General features: G+C 56.7%; 1 protein-coding gene across 2 annotated transcripts in view; it reads left to right on the top strand.

Moving 5' to 3' along the window:
• Positions 1-4,000: 4,000 nt before the first annotated feature.
• The window catches only part of MPPED1 (metallophosphoesterase domain containing 1), an 83,138-nt gene continuing 62,249 nt past the window's right edge, over positions 4,001-24,889 (top strand). The window contains exons 1-2 of one of the 2 annotated variants that reach the window (XM_061418792.1): positions 4,001-4,169; positions 18,499-18,785. In XM_061418792.1, coding sequence (XP_061274776.1) covers positions 18,562-18,785 — 224 coding nt within the window. In that variant the 5' untranslated portion in view covers positions 4,001-4,169; positions 18,499-18,561. Of the gene's footprint in view, positions 4,170-8,361; positions 8,989-18,498; positions 18,786-24,889 lie in introns of those variants that run through there. The other variant, XM_061418791.1, reaches the window with a different exon arrangement.

The raw sequence follows: 24,889 nt of genomic DNA on the forward strand, positions 1-24,889 counted from the left end.
GCTGGGCACCTGGCTTGTTTTGGATAGGGGGCTACTATAAATAGTTACTGTCCCAGACACCTTCCTGGAAAGGTGGATTTCTTGGCCAGCGAATATCACCCCCACGCTCTTTGGAGACTCTATGGCTTGGCATGGCTGGTCCTTCTGCTGGGTTGTCCTTATCCCATTTATCCTCATAGCAAAGCTGTCTTCCTTGGAAACATGCCTGTCACCTCTTTTTTTTTTTTTTAGAACATATATATTAAATATTTATTTATTGGGCTGGGCTGGGTCTTAGTTGTGGCATGTGGGATCTAGTTCCTTGAGCAGGAACGGAACCCCGGCCCCTCGCATTGGAAACGTTGAGCCTCCACTACCGGACCACCAGGGATGTCTCGCACATCACCTCCTGCTGAAGCGTCGCTGCTGCCCTGTTCTCAGCTGCCCTCTTCTCTCTGGTGTCGTGAGCATCTGCTGACCTGCTTCTCCAGCGGGGCAGACAGCCTACCATCTCCTGTTTTCCCCTCCGGCTTCCAGCACATAGTAGGGGCCTGGGAAAGACTTCCCCGCTGAACGAGCCATCCCCTGGCTGGTTGGCAGTGCGGGATTGTGTGGTGTTTCTATTAGTCTCCATGAACAAGTGCCACTGTGTTATTAAATTTTCCCAAAGCAGAATGTCTGCTGTGTTTGCCAGATTGGTTGCTCTTTTAGGAGTGGGTCTACCCTGCCCATCCCTCACTCCTCATTCTCCGTCTTGCAGAGCCCATTCGCTGGGCACCTACTGAGCTCCAGGCCTATGGGACGCAGTGCTGGGGGCCGAGGCAGCCTGACCCCCAGCAGGCATAGCCGGGACCAGGGTAGGTGTGGGTCAAGGTCAGAGCTCAGTGCCTGGGACAGGGTGGGGCAGGTGATGCCAGGCCCCGTAAAGGGTGGGGACCTTATGCTTTGACTGGAAGGAAATGGTAAGTGTTGGGCACACAGTCGGTGCTCCATAAACGTGTATTGCGGGAAGGTAAGGGATGCCGTCTGGGAGCTGAGTGGAGGGCGGGTGGGATCAGAGGAAGGGAAGAAGCTGAATTTGGAGGATGAGTGTCACCAGAATGTCTCTACTATCGCCCCAAGACCAAAACTTCTCCACCAATTCTCAACCACATGTCCCCCATGGTCTGCGAGGTCATGAACAAATTGTGGCTTTGTCCTTGGCTGGTAACGGGTGGAGTCTGTTGGGCTACTGAGCCCAAGTCCTGTCTCCCCGGCAGGTACGCTGGACTCCTGGAGACACTGTGCTCGGGAAGCCTCCATCCTGAGGGGAGGAAGATGCACCCGGTGGAGTTTGGGATGCTCCTTCATGCTCCAGAGTTGGGCAGCCGAGCTGCAGGAGCTGGGAGGCTGTGTGCTAAGTGGAGTTGAGGTCACTAGACCTCATCCTTCACCTGCTTGTTCCTTCACTCACTCACTCAACACTGGCCTTGTCCCGGGTGCTGGGACACAGAACCTCTTGCTCAGAAGCCTTCAGGGGCACCCACGACCCACTGGGCACGGCATTCAAGGCCAGCCTATGGAATGCTCCAGGGGTCCGCGCCTCCTTGCCCTCCCCACCCTTCTTGTCTTGGCCTCTGCTGTTTGTGCTCTCAGGAATGCCCATCAGGCCCCTGTCCTCTGTCCACACTCTGCCCTTTCTCCCAGGCCCAGTTCCAGGCCCTCTTCCAGGAAGCCCGGCACCATCCCCCAGGCTGGGCCTCTCTCCTTACCACCCAACATTTGGTCCGGAGTGGTCTCTGGGTTTGTCTCCCCTTTGGCCTTTCATGGATACCCCCTGCATCCTTGGTCACCCAACACAGGTCTGGGAGACACACAGTTCCCAGGACAACACAGGCCCCTGTGGATGCTCTAGCTGCCTGAGCTGTGGAGCTGACAATGGAATGATCAAACATTCTCCTTGACAGCAGGCCTGTGCTTTAACCTGGGGTCTCTTTCCTAAATTTCCAGGGGACGCTGCCACTCCTCTCCGCCTGGCCTGGAGGGCTTGCCTTGGGGCTCTGACCCTCAGAGGGCCAGGCCTACTCAAGCTGGGCATCTGCAAACGTCAGCATGGCTTCGGGGGCCCGAGAAATATCATGGGGGGACACTGGGGGGAACCTGCCTTCCAGGACTGGCCCCAAAGGAGAGCGGGTGACCTGCCGTCTCCGTGACCACCCACCACATTTCACCTGTCCCTCCTGCTTGCCCAGCTCATCTTGTGTTTCTAGCCCAGACTCTGCCCCAGAGATACTGTGCAGTGAGGTTCACAGACAAGGAAACAGGGGAGGGGTGACCAGCCCAGGCCCCCCTCAGCCGGCCCTGGCCCAGGCCTCCATCATCTCCCTCTGCAATCCCAGCCTCTCCCCTCCTCTTCAGGGCTGCCTGTGCATGTTGAGTCGTCTGAGCCGTATCCAACTCATGACCCTATGGACCGTAGCCCGCCAGGCTCCTCTGTCCATGGGATTCTCCAGGCAAGAATATTGGAGTGGGTTGCCATTTCCTCCTCCAGGGGATCTTCCCGACCCAGGGATTGAACCCAAGTCTCATATCTCCTGCTTTGGCAGGTGGGTTCTTTACCTCTAGCACAGCCTGGGAAGCCCAGGGCTGCCTGAGCAAACTCTAAGGTAAAGCCGGTCAGGTGCTCCCACTCAAAGACCTTCGATGGCTCCCAGTGACAAAGCCTACCCCCTTAGGCAGGCATCCAAGCCCTTCAGCTCTGGTTCCTTCTCCTCCCCCTCCTGCCCACATTTCCTCTTTCTCCAGCTCCGAGGAAGCTGCCATCTCAGATATGCGAAGGCCCTGCCTGGAATGCCTCTTCCATACCTTCTTTCCATGACACCCACTTCACTGGGGGGTGTCCGCCTCCAGGAAGCCCCACTGGGTAGTGGCTCCCACTTCCCCTCCCTCACCTGCCCTGCCCCTGTCTGCCTCCCTCCCCAGTAGGGTGTCCTGTCCTTGGGGATTGTGTCTGAAGCTCTGATGAAGGCAGAATGCCATGTGAGTGTGCCAGGGGAGGGGGACCCACAAACCTCTGTTGGGGTGCCTTAGATGGGCCTCCTCACCTCTCGGTCTGGGAGGCCCCAGCCTGACCTGTGCCCTGTGGCCACCAGTCTCCACCCATGGCAGGGGTGAGAGGTCATAAGGGACCAGTCCGTCTCCCCAGGGTGGGCCCACCAGGTGCCGCTCCCCTGTCTCCCCAGTGAGTCAGAGCCTTCTTCAAACCAGGGGCCAGGTCCTCGGATCCGGCCTGATGACTTGCCGGCTCTGGGTTAGCTTTCCGCTGGCCACCCATTGTACTCCGGGTCGGGGACCTGAGACCCCCAGAGGGAAGACATGGGGACGCCGGAGGGGGACCAGGCCTACGCAGCCTAGGGGCTGGGGGTCCACATCTCTCGGAAAAGGGGGCGGAGGAGGACTCGCAGACGCCCGGCAGGAGGGGTTCCGGGCGGGGTGCCCTCGCGGTCCTGGGAGAGGGTCCGGGCCGGGGGCGGGGGGCCGCGGCGCCCCGGAAGGAGCCGCGCACGCCCCAGCACGCGGTACCCGCCGCGGCGGCCTCGGATCCGGAGGTGAGCGCGCCCCCGCCCCGCTCCCCGCCCACCCCGCGCGCTGCGGGGCCCGGGGGGCCGGGGGCGGGCCGGAGAGGGGCGCGGGGCGAGGCGGGGCCGCGCCGGCCCTTTTCCGCAGCGCGGGCCCCCTCCTCCTCGCCGCGCCCGGGCCCGCTCTTCCCCCTGGGGCGGCGGGATGCGGCGCCGGGCCCGGGCGGGGGCCGCGGGCCGAGGCCTGGCCGGCTCGGCGGGGGCCCCGGCGGGCGGGCGCGCGGGGCCGGGGCCCGAGGGCGCGATCGCGCCCCTCCCGGCGCCGGGGCGGGGGGAGGCGGGGAGGAAGAGGGGGAGGGCGGCGGGCGGCGGCGGGCGGGGGAGCCGGGCAGGCTCGGAGGCGCGCGGCGGGCAGGCGGGCGGGCGGGCGAGGGAGCGGGCGGCGGGGAGCCCCCCGCCCCCCGAAGGAGGAGTCTGGCTCCCACTTGCTGCCTCGGACGCGCGGCTAGGCGGCCGCCGCCGGAGGAGCCCCCGCCCCTGCGCGCCTCCCTCCCCGGAGCCGGGCCCCTGCCTCCCTCCGTGCGCGCTGCTGCTCGCGGCCGCCGCGGCCGCCGAAGAGGAGCCCGGGGCCAGGTAGGGCTGGGGGCGGGCGGGGCGCGGGCCGGGGGCGCGCGAGGGGCGCGGGGCGCGGACGCCGGGCCGGGCAGGGGGCGCGGCCGGGACCCTCTCCGGGCGCGGGGTGACGCCCGCGGCGCGGCGCAGGGGCGCCCGCAAAGTTACTTTGGCTGCCTTCGCCGGGTGCTGGCGCCCTGGCCCCGCAGCCTGGCTGCTCCGTGGGCCGAGCGGGTGCCGCGGGGAGGGGCTCGGCCGGAGCGCTGGACTTCGACTGGGGCCGAGGGGTCAGCGAAACTTTTCCCCGGCTCGCCGGTCGCTGCTGGCTGCTGGCGGAGTTGCTGGTGGAAGAAGCGCATTGGTGGGGTGCAAGTGATGAGGATGGTGATAACAATAGCAGCCCCTCGACGCTGAGAGCCTACTGTGCGCAGCGAAGCCCCTGCTGGTGCTTGGGGGGCGCAGGAGGCGGGGACTGATGCTGATCCACTGGCCACTTTGGCTCCGCATTGCTGGAAACTTCATCCATCCATCCACCCACCCAGCCATCCACCCATCCATCCACTCATCCGCTCACTCATTCCGCACATATTTATTACTGTCTGCTCTGTGCCGGTCGCAAGGGATTCAGTGGCTCCCCAGGCAGGTTCCAGCCCTCGCAGGCAATATTTCAGGGGCTGCTCAGGCTAAGCAGCAGTTCTGCCTCTTGTGTGTTTCTTCTGGTACTTGTTACAGGAAGGTGAATTCTCACGCCAGTCTCCCTTGACCCGGTGGAAGCAGAAGAGGGTCGGTCTGAGAGCTGATGTGTCCAGGAGTCTGTTGTGTCCAGGCTTCGTGTCCTAGACCCCCCACCCCCTTTCCTCCATTGCCTCCCCACTGGGGCTGGGCGCCTGGGCTGGGATCAGGAAGCCCCACTCTGAAATTGGCCCCCAAGGCCGCTTAGCTGTCCTCTCTGGGAAGTCTTTGCCTGGGTGCTGGGGGCTGAGCTTCTCCCATCCCTTGGGGGCTTGGTTGCCTCTCCCTCCTGGATTCTAAGGCCCCTATTGAATGGCCCAGAGGAGAGCTTGTTAAGTGGCAAACAATTATGAAATTAAACCCGGGAACAAAAGTGCGGTGGTTGGTGAATGGTGAGCTGGCTCCGCAGGACTTGAATGGTGGTGGGAGACTTGTTAGCAGGGCTCAGCCAGGCTGGGGGCTGGGGGTTTGACACTACCATCGTCCATATCCTGGCTGGTATTTGCAACAACAGAAAAATGCACCAACTTCACGAATAATTTGTCACATTGCCTAAAATGCTTGGGGGATGTCGGAGAGGCCACCGGCTGACTGCCACGTTCAAGTTGGAAGCCGGGCTTCCACCCATGGGAACCAGTGAACTGGGAGGCTGTTTGGGGAGGGGCTGGTGGATTTGGCTGGGCCGAGGCAGGCCTCTGGTGGTGGGTAGCACACCGGGGCTGTCGAGCCAGCTGGTGGGGATCGGGAGGCATTCTGGAGCCCGGCACAGTGTCCGTGGGGACCGCGGTGTGAGAGTCGTGCATAATAAACTGTGCTTCATGATGCCCGGCTCCTTGCAAATTGGCTTTCCGAGTGGCAGCCCCACAACACTTGTAAAACCTTTTTCCTTAAGATGGGTTTCTGCGAAATGGTTACATCTATTTGAGTGCTCACTCCGTGGAGGTCCATTAATTGGCTGATGGCTAGTCAAAAGGCGATAATCCAGTCACAGTGGTTTAATCGTGTCTTTGGAAGTGGTTCAACATGGGGCTGCTTTCCTATTTATTTCTCAGCCCTAGGAATTTCCGAAGACCTGGATTGAAGTAGACCCCTATGATGCTGATGTGGACAGGCTCAGATTTTGTCACCTACCCGAGGGATGTCATATCTCGGGCACAGTTGCCGTATGAACACTTAAAATCATTCATATACACCCTAACCCTGTAGGCTGTGTTTATGGACAAATAGGTCTAAGTAGAGGTAAGAGACTAGGGCTTTAGGGTCTTTCTGTTAAGACCCTAACTGTCAGGATTGCAGTGACACACAAATGCAAGAAAAGCCTGCTTTTTAAAAATTTCCCGGTCCACCGGTGAGACTATTAAATCTTCATCCGATGAAAGCAATTTAAATTCATTTGTTTTCCCTTGAACTTGCTACAATCCCTTGCAGGCTCTCACCTGCAAGGACACATCTCTCTCAGGACACATCTCTGCACTTGTTTGAAGAATTAAGCATGGTAGCAGGATTTCACCGAAGAGTAGCGCTCAAGGAGAAAAACCAGCATTCTGGGCGCAGGTTCCGGACTAGTGGAGAAAAGAAAACCCTCCCTGAAGTGCAGTCATCTTTTAATCTATCAAAATGATTTCATTTTTCCAATTTCAGGCCCGTGAACCAATCACGAATAGCAGGGCAGAGGAAATTAATCGGCCAGGCAATGACTTTTAACAAGTAAATATTATGCACAGAAAAACACGCAATTAGTGGAGGTTAGTTAATGCCTTTTAAGTTTCGGCGGCGAGCTGCCGTTAGGGTGGAATTTCTGCGTTATCGCTGAATTGTCTGTCAAAAACCTTCAGTGTGACAATGCGACATGTCTCTTCCATCGCCCCTCCCTCTCCAGAAACAGAAAAGGGACCTTTTCTAACATCACCCCTTTTTCATTCTTCTCTCTGAGATCTCTCCGTTCGGCAGTTGGTGTTTACCTTTGTCTGTCTGCACCTCTGGAGTGAGGGGTCCTGGGGAGAGGGACACCCCAGGTGTAGGAGCCCGGGAATGGAATCTCAGGCTTGAGCTGTGCCCGCTGATCACAGTGAAATCTCGGATGAGAGACAGGCTGTCCTGGGGTCTTCCTTCCAGCCAGACGTCTTACCCTCTAGGATCAGTGTGCCAAACACTTGCTGGGCAGGGAAGAGATGGGGGTGAGGGGAATGTGTCCCATAGTGAGAACCGCCGAGCCTGTGCTAGTTCATCCTGAAGGCAGTTCTTCCCTGCAACCGTGTTTCCTGGGGTGTCGACATCCCCCAGGTGGAATGAAACCACCAGCTAGCAAGCATCCTCTCCAGACTGCTGCTGACGTTGTGTGACCTGGAGCTGAAGAAGTGACAAAATTGTAAAAAAACAAAAGCAACCCTAAGGGAGAGAAAAAAAGAGAGACCCCCTTTTTGGCAGGTGGTGTTGGAGAGAAGGTATATATAATTTCTTCATTAATTTGCTGTGGTTCTCCCTGGTGATGTGGTCATTCTGCTTCCAAAACAGATACTTTATTTTGACCCTGCCCCCCCCCCCAAACGAGATAAGACTCCATTGTGCTTTATTTCCATTTAAAGTATCTGTGACTGCTAAGGGCAGGCCAATCTGATGATAGACAGTCTTAGCAAGTTGGGATTATGTATTTTAGTTTTGAACTCAGGTAGTGGCTCGAGATGGCCTTTGGTCTTTCTATACCATTCTGTGAATTACTGTTCCGGGTTGGGTTTCTTCTTGGATGTGAACTTGGCCAGCTTGATGTTAGACTTTGGTTGTACATCAGAGGCAGATGCAGCAACCGAAACAAGAAGTCACCCCTCTGGCTGATTGCGATATGCGTTGAGTTCAGAACCAAGAATTGACCAGATCCCTCTCTCCACCACCCCAACCCCAAACCCTGCAAGTTTGCTTCGATTGCACGACTTCACATGTCCCTCCCCTCCTTCCAAGGATCTGAGGCTCAGCACTGAGACACATGGAAAGACTTTTGGCACCACCTGTGCTAATTTCATCACTTTCGGGAGAACATGAGGCCTGATTCACGTTTCCCCTTCATTTCATTCTCCTGCATTTTCCGACAGTACCGCAGCCTGCAAGGCTGCAAAATATATGGCACTGGCTACCTGAGAAGCGTGAGCTCTTCCCCGCACCCTGCCTCTCCCCCTTCCCAGCGAAGCGCTTTGGCATTGCGGTGCTCATGGAAAAGGCAGCCGGTCCCTCCCCCACCCTGGGCTCCCTGCACAAAGGGGCGTGTGTGGCGGGGGTAGGGGGCACACAGAGAACGGAGTTTTGCTTTTGTTAAGTTTGTCATTCAGACACATTCGTTAATTGATCATACTTTTGGAGGTTTCATCCTTAATTGCAGATTCCCGCATGATCACACACACAAAAAAATGCACTTAAGCTGATCATAAAAATGGCAAAACCCCAATCTCCGACTTAAGTGTAGAATTACCATAGTGCCGATTTGCTTATGCTTCAGTGACATCTGTTTAATAGATTTCCACGAGAACTGTAAATCCACGTTTACTTTCTTTGCAAATCGTATGTGAACGCCAAGCACCCAGGACCGCCCTGCTGCTTCCCCTCCCCGCCACCGTGTGTGCCCCACACCCCCAGGAATGTGGAGTGTGACTGGATGGATACGTGGGAAGGGGACGCAGAATCCTGGTTTTTTCACGTGTACCTCTTTTTTCCTTTTGTGTGTGGGTACGTCTGTGTGCACGTTTGAAACGAATCTGAGCAGCTTCCCACCTCAACCCCACAGACTCGCGAATCTCCAAATGCTTTATTTTGAAAACTAGGACATAGCACTTTGCAGAAGAAAAATCAGTCCATTCACCGTTATTTATGTGATTGCTGATCGGCTAGATGGATATAGAAAGCACCAAGAATTATAATAATTTATGGAGCGGAGCAGTGGTTTACAAACATTATTTCTCAACCCGAGCTTTGAGGGTTTCTTTGCTTCTCGGGCCTCGTTGGGTCTATGGGAATGGAGGATATTCAGAATTTGAAGACCAGCCGGGTGAACTGACTGTCTTCCTATCTAAGGTTCAAGGAATAAGTGAGCAGCTATTTGTGGCAGACAGGACATGATCCAGTAAGTAGCTCTCTTCATCATTCTGAAATAAAAGTACATAATTGGAAAATGAAGCGGCAGCGGCTGCTGGGGTGGGGGGCAGCGAGGAATTAGAAAGTGTAATTTAAAATCATGTAGTCATAATTCAAAACAGGCCCGGCTAAAAGGTTTGAAAGTGGTAAATGCTTTAAAGTCACTTGTGGTTGGTCCTTTTTCAAGGAATATGGTCTAATTTTCATAGTATTTGTGGATTCCTTCATCGACTTAGCTCATCAACTTATTCAACGTGGCTGCTAATATCAGCTGCAGGCCAGCGTTCCCCAACCCTCTTGGAATCCACAGTTCATGAAGAAGGAGGAGGTCAAATATAAGAGCTTTATTTTCGGGATATCAGGGGATTAGGTCTGAATTTTTTTTTCTTGCTAGGCTGTCTGTCCCTTTTCTTTTCCTTTGGGTTCTTGCGGTGTTTCTTATTTTTACCTTGTCTGATATTTTCAACTACTGGCTAATCAACTGCGTATTTGCTGGCACGAACAAAATAAGAGGGGGAAAAACAGTTTAAAAGTGATTTTTTTGAGCTCGTGTGGAAGCACGGCCTATAAGAGAATCATCCCCAAACCCCCACTTTGGTATTAATACTCTTCTGTTAGATTCCATTTCCCCAGCGTTTTGCCTGGGGTGGGAGCCACGACTTAGGAGGTGGTAGCATGGATTTTCTGTGACACTTTGCCACCTTGCTACTAAGCTCTCAGCTAAAGCATCAGCGCCTTTGGCTGAGCTGACTTTCTCTCAGCATCGCTCTGGGTGAGCGGCCGGATCCAATCGTCTGCTTGCTGGGCTGCCCCCTTGGCGGGCTGCCGGCTACCCCCAACTCAAGGTCCAGGGAGGAGAGGCGTGGGAGCGAAGACGGGGTTGGGATCCTGCAGAGGTTTTCCAGGTGTTGGGCTTTGTTGGAACGAGGCTGCGGTGCAGTCTCTCCCGGCAGGTGTTTCTCAGGGGCGTCTCCTGTTTAATGGATAGTCTCTCCTGTGTGGTCATTGATTGTCCTCCGAATTTGGAATTCAGGACAATATAACATTGCCCTGGCCTCACAATTACAGCTTTCTTGTTCTTCAATCGCCAAGTCGTGTCCAACTCCTTGAGACCCTGTGGACTGTAGCCCTCCAGGCTCCTCTGTTCATGGGATTTCCCAGGCAAGGATACTGGAATGAGTTGTCATTTATTTCCTCCTCCAGGGGATCCTCCTGGACCAAGGATCGAACCCGTGTCTCCTGCATTGGCGGGCCGGTTCTTTACCTCTGAGCCACTCCGAACATGCTAATGCTGGAGAGAGACAGACGTTGGTCACCTTAACAGCCTCAGGTTGGCTTTGATTATGGTGACCTTTACCCTTCGTGACATTTTCAGCTGTTGAAATGGGGACACTTTTGAGAGCCGGAGAGAATGCTGGTCATAATGACTGACGGGACAGCAGATGTGAGCTGAGACTGTCCCGGGCCCGTCCTGGCTCTGAGGAGCCTGTGGACGTGCTGCTCAAGCCTAGTGGAAAAAGGAAGCTATCCTGGGGCTGCCGATCGGCGACCCTGGCAGCACAGTGGCTCGTAGATTCCCTCTCGGGCCTGTTGGGCAGATTTGGGCTGCTGGGATCACTCAGGTCTCTCCTTTGCAGAAAATCCACCTGCTGTTAAGATGCTCTTTTTTTGGGCCTTGGGCACATGCTGGTAGGTGTAGGTAGGGGCCTTCTCGGGGCCCCCGAGCCCCCTCCCCTCTAGGGTCTGAGTTGCCCCGTTGATCTGTCCAGCTCTTCCTGCTGGGTCCCAAGCCCTTCAAGGGTCAGTTTCCCATCTGAGTCATTTGGGTCCCAGAACAGGATCTTCCCTCTGAGTTGGGGCAGCATGTGTTTCAGAGTTGGCTGGAGTCCTGTGGTGCCCAGGGCACGGGAGTGGTGAAGTCAGCCTAGAAAACTCGTCACGGGGCAGGTGGTACTGGGTGTGTCCAATTGCATCACCCTGGGAAGGACTGACCTCTGGAACGCCTGGTCACAGGGTGGGCGGGTGGGGGCTGGGAGCCCCCTGAGTATCTGAAAATCTCTGCTTGATGCTGGGAAACTCCGCGCAGAGCTCCTGGGCTTCGCTGGAACTTTCTGACCCGAGGGGAAGAGGTGCTTGAGGGGCACCTGCTGTGTGCCAGCTCTCTGCCAGGTGGTTCTGCAGGCGCCGTGCCCTGGACTCCTGCCAGTGGCTCTGGGAGGGAGGTTCTGGCATCCGCATGTTTGCAGGTGAAAAACCTGGGATCTGAGGAGGTGAGAGGTGCTCTGGAGTCTGGACCTGAGGCCCGAGGGCTGCGGTTTCTCTCACTGGTTCATTTGCTCATATATTGTTTTATGCTTTGGCTTCTGACCTCAGACTCAGAACGTTCATCTGGGAGCTTTGGTGAGAGAAAGCCTGGGAAGGCTGGGGGCCGGGGCAGGCGACATCTCCCCAAGCCAGGAGATAGGTGTGGCACCTGGGGTGGGGGGCGGGGCATGCTTGGAGCCTTCCAGGCAGAGGAAGAGCAGGATCGAAGGCTCCGAGGTGGGGACTCCCCGTGTGCAAACCCGGAGCAGAGACTGTGGCCCGAGTGGTGAGGCTGGGGTCGGCGTGGGGTCCTGGCTTATCTGAGGGCCAGTGTGGGCTCCTGGGCTGGTCTGAGGAGCTGAGTGTGCTTCTGGGCTGGTCTGAGGGGGTGGTGTGGGCTCCTGGGCTGGTCTGAGGGGCGGCATGGGGTCCTGGGCTGGTCTGAGGGGCTGAGTGGGCTCCTGGGCTGGTCTGAGGGGCCGGCATGGGCTCCTGGGCTGGTCTGAGGGGCCAGCGTGGGGTCCTGGGCTGGTCTGAGGGGCTGAGTGGGCTCCTGGGCTGGTGTGAGGGGCTGGCGTGGGGTCCTGGGCTGGTCTGAGGGGCTGAGTGGGCTCCTGAGCTGGTGTGAGGGGCCGGTGTGGGGTCCTGGGCTGGTCTGAGGGGCCAGCGTGGGCTCCTGGGCTGGTTTGAAGGCCTGAGTGGGCTTCTGGGCTGGTCTGAGGGGCCAGCGTGGGGTCCTGGGCTGGTCTGAGGGGCTGAGTGGGCTCCTAGGCTGGTCTGAGGGGCCGGTGTGGGCTCATGGGCTGGTTTGAGGGCCTGAATGGGCTCCTGGGCTGGTGTGAGGGGCTGGCGTGGGGTCCTGGGCTGGTCTGAGGGGTTGAGTGGGCTCCTGAGCTGGTGTGAGGGGCCGGTGTGGGGTCCTGGGCTGGTCTGAGGGGCTGAGTGGGCTCCTAGGCTGGTTTGAGGGGCCAGTATGGGGTCCTGGGCTGGTCTTAGGGGCTGAGTGGGCTCCTGGGCTGGTCTGAGGGGCCAGCGTGGGGTCCTGGGCTGGTCTGAGAGGCTGAGTAGGCTCCTGGGCTGGTCTGAGGGGCTGAGTGGGCTCCTGAGCTGGTCTGAGGGGCTGGCGTGGGGTCCTGGGCTGGTCTGAGGGGCTGAGTGGGCTCCTGAGCTGGTGTGAGGGGCCAGCGTGGGCTCCTGGGCTGGTTTGAAGGCCTGAGTGGGCTCCTGGTCTGGTCTGAGGGGCCAGCGTGGGGTCCTGGGCTGGTCTGAGGGGCTGAATGGGCTCCTGGGCTGGTCTGAGGGGCCAGCGTGGGGTCCTGGGCTGGTCTGAGGGGCTGAGTGGGCTCCTAGGCTGGTCTGAGGGGCCGGCGTGGGCTCATGGGCTGGTTTGAGGGCCTGAATGGGCTCCTGGGCTGGTGTGAGGGGCTGGCGTGGGGTCCTGGGCTGGTCTGAGGGGCTGAGTGGGCTCCTGAGCTGGTGTGAGGGGCCTGTGTGGGGTCCTGGGCTGGTCTGAGGGGCTGAGTGGGCTCCTAGGCTGGTTTGAGGGGCCAGTATGGGGTCCTGGGCTGGTCTTAGGGGCTGAGTGGGCTCCTGGGCTGGTCTGAGGGGCCAGCGTGGGGTCCTGGGCTGGTCTGAGAGGCTGAGTAGGCTCCTGGGCTGGTCTGAGGGGCTGAGTGGGCTCCTGAGCTGGTCTGAGGGGCTTAGTGGGCTCCTGGGCTGGTCTGAGGGGCCGGTGTGGGATCGTGGGCTGGTCTGAGGGGCTGGTGTGGGGTCCTGGCTGATCTGAGGGCCTGAGTGGGGCCCTGGGTGATCTGAGGGCCGGATTTCCCCTCAGGGCAGCAGGATGCTCCTGAGGAGATCTAGTGTGTGGGAGGGAATGGCATGGCCAGGGTGCCTCCTGGGCCCTTGTTTCTGGAGGCTGGTGTGGTGTGTGGGCTTGCTGACACACCATGGAGGGCAGGCAGGTTGTGGGGCAGCCGCGGGAGGGGGTGCCTGGCTCGGCCTCTTTCCTGGCCGTAAGCTTCCGGTGCCGTCGGTCCCTAATGCCTCCTCACCACCTGGTAGCTTGGCCGGCGCCCGGACTTCCCCTGGCCTGACTTGACTTAGGACGCCAAAAAATAAATGCCTCTGAGGGAAAACAGAAAGAGAAACTGCCTTGTGAGAGAATAAGACTTGAAAAGCAATCCCTAAAAAAAATGGAGGGATTTTTCAGCAAGAATTTTTCAACCCAGACATTTCAAGAGCTTTTCGGCTTTCCCAGTCTGGACTGACCAGGCCTTTGTGGGGCAGCCAGCACAGTTTCCCCACCATCCCCTCTGTTACCTCCAGACGGGGCCAGGGAGGAAGCGGAAGCACAGAGAGGTTAAGGGATTGCCCAGGGTCCCACGGCTCAGCAGTACTGACGTCAGAGTCTGGGCCCTTCTCTGTTGCAGAAGTGCACCAGGGCCAAATCATAATGCAATGAGACAGTTCATTAATGCTGCCTCTGCCTCAGGGCCTTTGCACCTGCGTTCCCGCTGCCTGAATTCTCTTACCCAGGTTTCTGGGCGTGGCTGGCTCCCTCTCAGCACTCACTTTAGAAACGATGTCACCTCTTCAGTCAGTCCTTTCTTGATCAAAAGTTTAAAGTCACAGCCCTCTTCTCCCCCCGTACCCCTTACTCCATCACCCTGTCCTGTCTCCTGCCCGGTACCTGTTATTGTCTGTAGGTATCTCTTCTATTGACTTATGTGTTTGCTTTATTGCCCCCACCCCCTTGAGGGCAGTGACCTGTTCATTCTTTTACTGCTCTTCGTGGCATCTGGACTGGTGACGGTGTGTAGGGCCAAGGCAAACATTTGTTGAGTAAGGAAAGGCATTAATTGGGCTTCCCCAATGGCTCAACGACTTTCCTGGTAGCTCAGACGGTAAAGTGTCTGCCTACAATGTGGGAGATCTGGGTTCAATCCTTGGGTTGGGAAGATCTCCTGGAGAAGGAAATGGCAACCCACTCCAGTACCCTTGCCTGGAAAATCCCATGGACGGAGGAGCCTGGTGGGCTACAGTCCATGGGATTGAAAAGTGTTGGACACGACTGAGCGACCTCACTGATGGCTCAGCAGTAAAGAACTCTGCTGGGATGCAGGAGACACAGGAGATGTGGGTTCCATCCCTGAGTTCGGAAGATCCCCTGGAGGAGGGCATGGCAACCCACCCCAGTATTCTTGCCTGGAGAATCCCATCCACGGGGTCACAAAGAGTTAGACACAGTTGAAGCGACTGAGCATGCACGCGTGCAAAGGCATTAACCAGTCTATTCCACCCTCTTCTTTGTGGTCCCACTTCCTTCCTGCTCCCTGGCACGGAGGAGGCCCCTGTGGCCTGGGCTGGGTGTGCGACTTGCTCAAGGTCACTCCGCTGGCCAGAGATCCAGGACCGAAGCCTGGGTGGTCTCTGTCCCAGCATCCTCTGCGTGTGTTGCCTGCATGCGTTGCTGTTCTGTGGACCAGGTGTGAATGCTTCCCAAGCTCACAGCCATTTGCTGGGGAATCGCGCTCCCGCCCCGTGGATCGGCTGTGTTCTCCGCACGGTGGCTGATGCTGCTGCGGCTCCATAAATATTAAATGGGTATTAAAAGAAAGCTCTGCGTTCCCAGTTTCCCTGATTTCTCTGAGCAGGGCCCATTGCAAACCCCCTTTATGTGAAATGCAGCGTTTCACTGCGGAGTGCCTCCCGGGACGCTGTGCCGCCTGCCTTTCCTGGCTGAGTCCCCTGGTGCTGAGTGTCCTCCCCAACTGCGGCTGGCCGCAGGGCATGCAGGCACCCACCCGCTCCCTGGGGGCAGGGGGACGGGTGAGGGCCTGGTCCCTGCACCCCTCCCTTCATCTCTGCCTTCATCCTTGCATCTCTTCACCCTTCCCTCCATTTCTCCATCCTTCCCTCCATCCCTCCATCCGCACATTCACCAATTCAATATTTATGAAGCATCTGTGATGAGCCCTGGGGTGATGAGGATGGTGATGATAAAACCAACACTCACAATGTTTTTGAGCGTTTACTAGGCACTGGGCTCTGTGATAAGCTGTTTACACATGTCACCTCATTTAATCCTCACGACTGTCTGATGCTGGCTACTCTTTCTCTCTTCCATTTCGTGGACAAGGAAACAGAGCCTCTGGCAGGTGAAGCCTCTTGCTCAGGGTCGCAGAGCTGTGGGGGCTGTGTCGGAGGTACCGGGTGATGAGCAATAGAGTGAGACCCAGGCTCAGCCCCCCGAGCACATGCAGGCCCTTCATGGGACCCTGGGACAAAGACCCCTGATCAAGGCTTTTCTGGGGAAATACTGGCCTTGTGGAGGGGTGAAGGGTGAGGTTAGCCAGCTGGGGAGGAGGACAAAGGCGGTCCAAGCTGCCTGCGTCCAGATGTCAGCATCACCTTCTCTCTCTCCATGCCGGGCTTGGCAGGAGACTTCACTTCTCTGTGACTCACCATTCTCATCTGCAAAATGGGAGAAATCAGAGTATCTATGTTATAGGTAGGTGGTGATCTTAGAGAAGGCCCCCTGAGAAGATTTGAATTGTGTGCTTTGAGCACAGCACTCCTTAGCTGGAGGCATCTGAGCACTAGAGCCCGCTGGGCGCAGACCTGTGTAGCTGGAGTGTAGTTAGGGCCCTCGGGTCTTGGGTCCTCATCATTGGAGCCATGGAAACCCAGGGAGAGGATTTCAAGCAGGGCCGTGATGTGGTCAGCTTGCATTTGAGAAAACTGAGGTTCTTCAAGGCTGCTCCACTGTCTGCTTTGCTTGGCCTTGCTTGGCCTTCACATCGAATGCCCTTGGACCACAGGTACCTCAGTGCCTGGGCAGCACCTGCCCACAGCGGGCCTTCTGCACACAGGTCTCCAGCTGAGCCGAATAGTGTGATGTTGTGGTTTAGTCACTGAGTCCTGTCCGACTCTTGCAACCCCGTGGGCTGTAGCCCACTGAGCTCCTCTGTCCATGGGATTTCCCAGGCAAGAATACTGGAGTGGGTTGCCATTTCCTCCTCCAGGGGATCCTCCCGACCCAGGGATCAAACTCGGGTCTCCTGCATTGCAGGCAATCTCCTGCATTGCAGGCAGATTTTTTTTACCAACTGAGCCACCAGGGAAGCCCCTGTGATTGCAATAGTACCTGAGAATATTAGCTAGGAACTTGGTACCTGTGCTCAGAATTCCTGTTCATTTAACTCATATAGCTGCTCTGGGAGGTGATGTTACTGTTATCAAATCCACTTTCCAGAAGAGGAAGCTGAGACTTAGATTAGGAAGTTGGCTTGAGATCACACCCTGGTGGCTCAGAGGATAAAGAATCTGCCTGCAATGCAGGAGACCAGGGTTCGATCCCTTGGAGAAGGGAATGGCTACCCACTCCAGTATTCTTGCCTGGAGAATTTTATGGACAGAAGAGCCTGGCAGGCTACATTCCATGGGGTCGCAAAGAGTTGGACTTGACTGAGCAACTTAACACTTCAAGGTCAACACAGCAGCTCAGCACAAAGAGGGGACATTCAGACCTGGGCTGATGGAGCCTGTACCTCAGCGTTTGCTGCCCCAAGGCCTCTCCCAGGGATAACAGGATGGTAACAGGCCAGAGGCCTGGATGCCTGGACTCACCCAGCCAGGAGGCCGGCCACACAGCATGTGGTTAGGAGAGCTGATTCGCTTAGAAACAATGAACAGGACAGGGAACAGGAGTGAGTCGTCTCCTGGAGAGAAGAGGCTGATTTTTTTCCCCTGATCTTCCCAAGTGGATAAGAGGGATGTGTATGCTGAATCAGGATGTATTTGGGAGGGGGGGAAGGGAGTGAGGGGAGAAGAGAAGGATATTGCTATTTATTGCACTGTGTATGGGCATGCTTGTTGAGAGTTAAAAAAATTAATAATCCACTTCTGCTTTGCACCTAATTAAAATGTTCTCCAGTCTTTAATTTTTGTCGTTTTCCTAATCTAGTTTATTTTCTGACTGTGTCTATTCTTCCGCTTGCAAAGAGGATTTTTCTTCGTTTAATGTGACTGGGATCTGACTGTCCAAGAATAGTTTAAATGATGTTATTTTCTCCTTGGTTAAATGTGGCACAGATGCAATCGTCGGAGGGTCTTAATGACCAAAACCTGAAACAAAACAAATCTTTGAAGCATTTCCTATTTACATAGTTTAAAAAAAATTATGGAAAAAAGCAAGAAAAAAAAAAAAAGATGATCTTAGTTAAGAAGCTGCGGCTGTCGTGGCAAGTCTGTGTATCAGAGTAGGATGGAATCTTATCCAGGATTCCACATAGCTGAGCTGGAATCGAAAAGGGACAGTTTCATCCAGTAACTACAAATACAAACTGCACTTTCCAATGAACGAAATGAAAAAAATATATATAGCATTTGTGAGCTGTGATTATGAGTGGTTTCAAGGTTTGACTGGGCACAGCGAAATTCCTGAGATCCTTACAAAGCTTTTGAGAAGGTTTTTTGTTATTTTTTTCTTTTAAAGTAGGTCTTCCCCTTCCCTACCCCACACCGCAACGGCCACCCCCTGAGTTGAGTTGGTATACGGCAAGCTTTCTGGGAAAATCCCTTCTCCAGGCACTGCTAAAAGATCTTTAGGCGAAATGGTTGTTGATGAAGGAATTTGCCCCCGCGCCGTCTTCACCTGCTTGGGCTTGTGTGGGTGCGCATGTGGGTCTGTGTGGGAGAGTGTGTATGCTTGGGTGGGGGGAGGTCTGTGCGGAGGGCGTGGGGTTGGAGGTGATTCCTTCTTATTCCCCAATCCTGAAAAGTAAAACTTACCTTACCTGTTTCCAGAATACCAGCCATTGTCTTCCGCATCTCACGGTCACCCTATGGGCTCTGGGGGTGGGAGGGGGGCGGTGGTGGTTTGTTGAAGGCAGAAAAAAAGTCTTAAGTATTTAAACATGTTGGACCATGCATGCATCTGTCCATGGTGTTGTGGTTTTTGTTTTATTTTTTTTTTTTTGGTCCCCTCCCTCCCTTCCCTTTTCTTTTTACCAAAGTATATTCATCAAACTGCTGAGTTGGAAAGATTTGTAATGAGTTTTTGAGCTGTACGACTGTGGGTTTTTTTTTCCCTCTTCCCCGCCCTCTCCCTCTTTCTAAATCTTCATCTGACATTAAATAAGGCAAATCCCAAACAGATTAACTGTCGCCTGGTTCTGCTCCGTCTCCTCAGTCTGTTCCCAGGTCTGGCTCGGGGCCGGGCGGCGGGAGATGCCCGCGGGGCCCGCGGAGGTCCATGTGGCGCGCTAGGTGGGACCCCGGCGTCCTGAAGGCAGAGGCCCTGGCCCTCCTGCCCTGCGGCCTGGGCATGGCCTTCTCTCAGTCCCACGTGATGGCCGCCCGGAGGCACCAGCACAGCCGGCTCATCATCGAGGTGGACGAGTACAGCTCCAACCCCACCCAGGCCTTCACCTTCTACAATATCAACCAGGGCCGCTTCCAGCCGCCGCACGTGCAGATGTAAGTGGGCACCCCTGATGGAATCCACACCCCACCCCCCCGGGTGGGGGAGGGGGCGAGAGCGGGAGGGCCGCCTGGGGGTGGGCTCCTGGACTCGGGGTACCCCACCGTCTCCTGCGCGTTGACGGCGGTGGATGGTGAGGCTCGGGACGGGAGGGACGGGGGAGAAGCTGCAGTGTGCTGGTCTTGTGGGCTGACTCTGGCCCAGAGTCTTGTTTCCTTTGGCCAGGAGGACGTTTTACAAACATTGAAAAACAACGTGATGGCACGTAAAAATCCAGACTTCTGGCTTTGCTCTACGAAACCCAAAGTCGTGGCAACCCCAGGCCCATTTGGCCTCGTGGTAGCGTCTGTGGGGCGGGGGGCACTGAGTTCCAGCTGCTGCCCCCTTGGTGTTTGGGTTACTGACCCCCTGGTCTAATTCCTGTTCCTCATTGCACAGATGGGGAGACTGAGGCACAGAGAGGGGGCAAGACGAGACTTGCTGCAGGACCAGGACAGGGCAAGACCCTGGTCGTGGACTGACTGTTCTCCTTTCCTTCTGCCCAGACCCCCTTGGCTTCCCCCAGAGAACTGGGGAATTCTGCCACCTGCCCTTTGGGGCTGATGGAAAATATCAGAGGCGCCCCAGCAGTAGGACTGCAGTGAGAGCGCAGACTCAGGACCCGCGCACGAGGAGAACCTTTCTGCTCCCTGGGTCTTTTCCAGCGGTTGGGAGAGGAGCCGATGGCACGGGGTAGAGGGGGATAAATTCCTGGCCCGGCCCTGGGCGGCTCCCTGTGCCACTCCGTCTCCCCCTCCTTTGTCCCCGCTGGCCCGTCCATCAGTCCGGCCAGACAGGTGACCCCCCGCGAGCCCCACACACCTGGCAGGCACCGGAGCTGACATCTGCCTCCAATCCAGGGTGTTCTGCATGCTTAGCATCCTTTCCTGGTGATGTCTGTGGACAGGAGTACTCACGTGCTTTCCTCTGAGAGTTTAGGCGTTGTCCGCTCCACTGTTGAAACTCCTCTCAGCCTCTTCGGGGTGCCCCTGTGCTGGGTCTGTCTGGGTCTCTGACAAGCCCCTGGTGAGTGGAGAGCCCCACGAGTCTACAGTGACAATATAGGAGATGAGAGCTGTGGTGGGACGTTCCTGGGCTGTGGGGCCCAGGGCAGGTCCCCAGACCAGCAGGCTGGTCAGATTTCCCCCCGAGGACACAGGGCCCGGCTTCCTCTTGGGCCATGGGCACTAGTTCTGGGGGGCAATGGTCACGTGAAGTGCTGGCCACTGCCTGTTTAGGGAGACAGGAGGATCTGGGATGTGACCTGAGTCGAGAAGGAGCCCGGGGGAGTTCCACTCCCAGGCCCAGAGGTGGTGTGACTGGGTCACTGCCTCGTGTTCCTGTGTGTTTCTCTCAGGACGAGTCTTCTGTTGTAAAGGGTGGGTGCAGCGATTATTCGTGGGAGCAAGGGCTCTGGAGGGCAGGGGGCACCCAGCCTGGGGGTGGGCCCCAGCACTGGGACCTCCCTCTTCCCTGCAGTGCCTGCTCATTTCCGTGGGGGCTGCAGGGCTGGCATTGTCAGTAAGATGAGATGGTTGGATGGCATCATCGGCTCAGCGGACATGATGAATTTGAGTAAACTCTGGGAGATGAAGGACAGGGAAGCCTGGCGGGCTGCAGTCCGTGGGGTCGCAAAGAGTTGAACACGACTGAACAGTTGAAGGACAAGAACAAGATTTCTCTTTGGGAAACTCCCTGCAATGTCCAGTTTGGAACCAGATTGGCAGATTTGGGCAGGACGGGAGGCCTTGAGTCTCAAGCACGCTGTTCCTTGGTCTCTCTGGGACCTTGAGGCCTGGCATGGCTGCTGCCAGGGGAGGCCTTCCCAGGGCTGGGTTTTCTCTTCTGTTGATGGAATTGGTCCTCCTGGGCTGCAAGTACAGTGCCTGAGGTCCCCAGATGCTGGGAATGGGTGGGAGCCCCAGGCCCTCAGGCGGAGCAGGTGGGGGTGTGTGTGTGTGTGCCTGTGTGCATGCCCATTCAGAGGGGTGCCTGGGCACAGCAGATAAAGCCAAGTAGAGACAGACAGAGCTGTCATGTAGGGGACCCCTGGGTAGCCCCAGTCGCAGAACAGAGCTAGGGCTACAGAAGTCAGGAGAGTTGGGGGAGCCAAGGGGCTGAGGGAGGACCCTCTGGAGAAACTGCCTTGTAGGTTGAGACCCAGAGAAGCAGGATCAGGGGTAGCAAGTTGGGAAGTTGCCGCAGGGTCTGAGCCAAAGGTAGTGGGAATGTCCAGGAACTTCCAACCCAGGCAGGAAGCTCGCGGGCCCCTGCGGGTCAGGCTGTGTCAGAGGAAGGACGGTGAATGGCCAGGTGAGAGGGGTCAGTCCCCTCATCTAACAACTCTGGCTTATTGGTTCATTTCTTCATTCACTTACCCAGCCGGGGTGTCTGTGAGCAAGTTGCCAAGCACGCTGGTTAGTTAGGAATGTGGGCTCCGGGGGCATCCTTGGTGGCTCATTTGGTGAAGTGTCTGCCTGCAATACAGGACACCCAGGTTTCATCCCTGGGTTGGAAAGATCCCCTGGAGAAGGAAATGGCCACGCATGCAGTATTCTGGCCTGGAGCATCCTGTGGACAGAGGAGCCTGGTGGGCTATAGTCCATGGGGTCGCAAGGGTTGGACATGACTTAGCGACTAAACCACTGCCATGGGCTCCAGGCTAGACCACCTGGATTTGAGTCCTGGTTTTGCCGCTTGATTGTGATGTGTCTCTTGGTGCCTCTGTTTCCCCGCCTACATAATGCTGCTTCTTGTATTGCTGAGCATCAAGTATGTGGATCCACGTAGAGAGGGGCCTGGCGGCAGGCGTCCATGCCTGCTGGACTAGGTGCTCGGGACTCAGCAGTGACCACAGATGGAGCCTCACCTGCACTGAGCTGATGATCCCGTGGGCTGTGCCATGAAAGTCAGAAAGTGCAGTAGCGTAGGGTTCTGGTAGCGCTAAGTGCCCTGGAGAAAAAGCTTAATGGCTTTTTGCGGTCACTTAGCTGTTGTGGGCAGAGCAGGTTCACACTGGTCTGCCCCGCTCCATCCCTCCTGGCTTGCTCTGTGCGGTCCCCTCCTGAGGCTCAGGCAGTAGGGCTCGGGGGTGGTTAGGGATTTTGGCCGGGCTCCCGAGGAGAGCATACAGCGAGCCCCGGCTCTGGACTCCTGGTCCAGTGCTCTCTGATTGTCTGCTTGGGTCACCCTGGCTTGGAAATGCAGCTTTGCACACAGCCAGGTGAAGCCGGGCCCCTGCAGGACTAGGTGGGTGGCCGCTGTCTCCCACCCCCCTTCTTCCGACTCACACCCTGCGCGCAGAGGAAGCGTGTGGGTTTCCATGGCAAGTCTCCACCGAGGGAGATGCCACTTCCCAACACGTGATTTATCGCCGCCCTGGGCTTTGTCTCGGGGTGAGGGAGCGAGGGGCCTTATTTAATAAATCCACAATTTATATTTAATAACAACAATGACAGCCCAAACGTGGCCTCCGATGGAGCCCTGTGATTTATGCGGTTGCCCCCAGAGACCCTGGTGGTAACCAGGCTGCCTTTGCCTGAAGAATGAATGACTGGATCTGGGGCTCTGGGTTTGGAGCCCTGAGACCAAAGACCCCCTCACCCTGGGGACTGAGCAGTGCTGCCCCTGGGGAGATCCCCTCTAGGTACCGGCCCCTATGTCCTGAGTGGGGCAGGTGGACCACTGGCCTGGTGCTCAGTGAGTGAGAAGGCAAGAACCATGCAGGAGGGACAGATTACCATAGGGATCCACCTTAGAGGAGACTGGAGCCAGGCGTGGCAACTCCTCTTTGGCCTTTTTTATTTATAATATTTATTTATTTGTTTGACTGTGCTGGGTCTTCACTGGCGCACGTGGGGTCTAGTTCCCTGACTGAACCCAGGCTCCCTGGGTGGGAGCATTGAGTCTTGGCCACTGGACCACCAGGGAAATCCCTCTTTGTCTTTAAAAGGAGTCCTATTGGTGGATACTCAGTTCGGTTTAGTTCAGTCATCCAGTCGTGTCTGACTCTTTGCGACCCCATGGCCTGCAGCATGCCAGGCCTCCCTGTCCATCCCCAACTCCCGGGGTTCACCCAGATTCTTGCCCATCGAGTCGGTGGTGCCATCCATCCGTCTCATGCTAGTGGAATCATTTAAAGACCCTCCAAGCACGTCAGACTGTGTGGGGGTCCTTGATGAATGTGGCAGGGTGGAGGGCATCACTCTGTGCCAGGCCAGGAGTGTCCCCTGGTTCCCGGCCTCCTCACTGAGTAAGGCTGGAGAGCTGATGCCCTCACTAGGTGAGATGGAGGCTTCAGAAGGGGCCCGCTGGCCCCTAGCCTGTCCAGGTGCTGCGAGGTCTCTAGGAGACAGTGAGGGTCAGCCTTGAGCCCAGGAGAGGTGGGGGTTGGGGTGGAACGGCAGGCAGGCGGCCCTCACCTGGGCTCTGTCTGTTCTCAAGTGCCACCCTGAACCTCTCCCCAAGGGCTCCGGGTGGAGTTCTGTTTTCTGGGACCTTACTTTCTCCCTCCTGCCTCCAGGCTTTGCACAGGCTGCCTCCCCTAGTCTATGTCCTGCTAACACGGACTCATCCTTCGGATCTCATCTCCTCAGAGTGCCTTCCCCGATCCCTTGCCAAATCTCTCTGGCTGCCCTCCTTCCCCCAGATCTAGGCATGCAGAGCCTCCCATTCACGGCACTGCTTCAGCCTGTGCTGATACATGCACTCGTGGGAGAGCTTTCTAAGCGTTCCTCCCCTCCGCCAACACGGGCTATCTCCCAAGCCTAGCATGGCGGACAGGAGGAGGGAAAGAAAAGGGAGCGAGGATTAGGCAAGGCACACGCTCCAGGAAGAGTGAGGGGATCAAGGAGGGCTTCCTGGTGGCGACGGCATAACCCCTGGGCTTGGAGGACCGGCAAAAGCAAAGCCAGGATGTGGGGAGGAAGGGAGGCATGGGGCTTCCGGGTGCAGGCTTGCCTTAGAGCCAGTGCTTGGTGGGAAGGAGCCTTAGGCAATCGTGCAGCTTAGCACCAACCAGTCCTTGCCTTCCCCTGGGCCTCCGTTTCCCCACTGCTAGGAGAGAAGGAGACTAGAGGTATCTCTCATTCTAAAAACCGTGGCTGGTGCCCAGTCACATGATTGGACACGGTTTTGGAACTTCACTGAAGACAGGTCCTGTGCCATCCAGCCCCCTGACCTTCAGGGTGCCCTGTTTCCCCAGAAATCGAGATAATGGGGTGGGACGGCCTCTGCCTCCCATGCCTCTGTGAGTTTTTGGCATCAGTAGTTGCACTTCCAGGGTGTCAGTGGCTCAGGGGAGAGACCGACAGGGGGCCAGGACGTAGGACACAGGCTGCAAGGGGCATGCATCAGGTTTCCAGTTCTCACAGCATCTCCAAGAGAGTGGGTGGTCCCCACCGCACAGAGCCGGATGGGAGGCTGGGAGGGTCTTGGGCACAGTGAGGAGGCCACTGAGCCCAGACGCTATCCTGGATCTGGGCGCTGGAGGCTGGGTTCTCTATTCTGCATCTTCCCTGCCGCCAGGGTTCCTGTGGGAAGGTCCCGGGGGAAGCTGGGGGGACGCGGTGACAGGTTTCAGGTCTCAGAGAAAGAAGGAAAGAGCCACAGACTTGCTTGGGGCCATCTCGGCAGGTAGACGCTTTGCAGAAGTCGAGTTTGCCCCCTCCCAGACCTGGAACATTTATTTCCATCCTTTCTCTCTGGTCCCCCGAAGAATGTGGCTGGGAAATAACCATTTTCCTCTGTTTTATGAGGTTAAGTGCTCCAATTCCTGTTCTGAAGACCCAGGTTCAAATTCTACTCTATAACTTAGGAGCCCCGGTCCTGGGTGTGGAACTAACCTTTCCAGCCCTCAGTTACTTGCTACACCGAGCTGCTACAACTCAAGGGTTAGCCGGACTGCAAACTGTCGTATGGGTAAAGGAGAGTGTCCTGGCTCACATCCAGGTTTGGGCCCAGCTTCAGGCACAGCGGGATCTCGGGCTCAGCTGGTGTTGCCAAGCCCTCCCACCCTTTGCGTGCTGTCTCCTCCTCAGTACCCTCATTCTTGTTCTTTTCC

Source organism: Bos javanicus, chromosome 5 (genome assembly GCF_032452875.1).
Source record: "Bos javanicus breed banteng chromosome 5, ARS-OSU_banteng_1.0, whole genome shotgun sequence".
Lineage (NCBI taxonomy): Eukaryota > Metazoa > Chordata > Mammalia > Artiodactyla > Bovidae > Bos > Bos javanicus.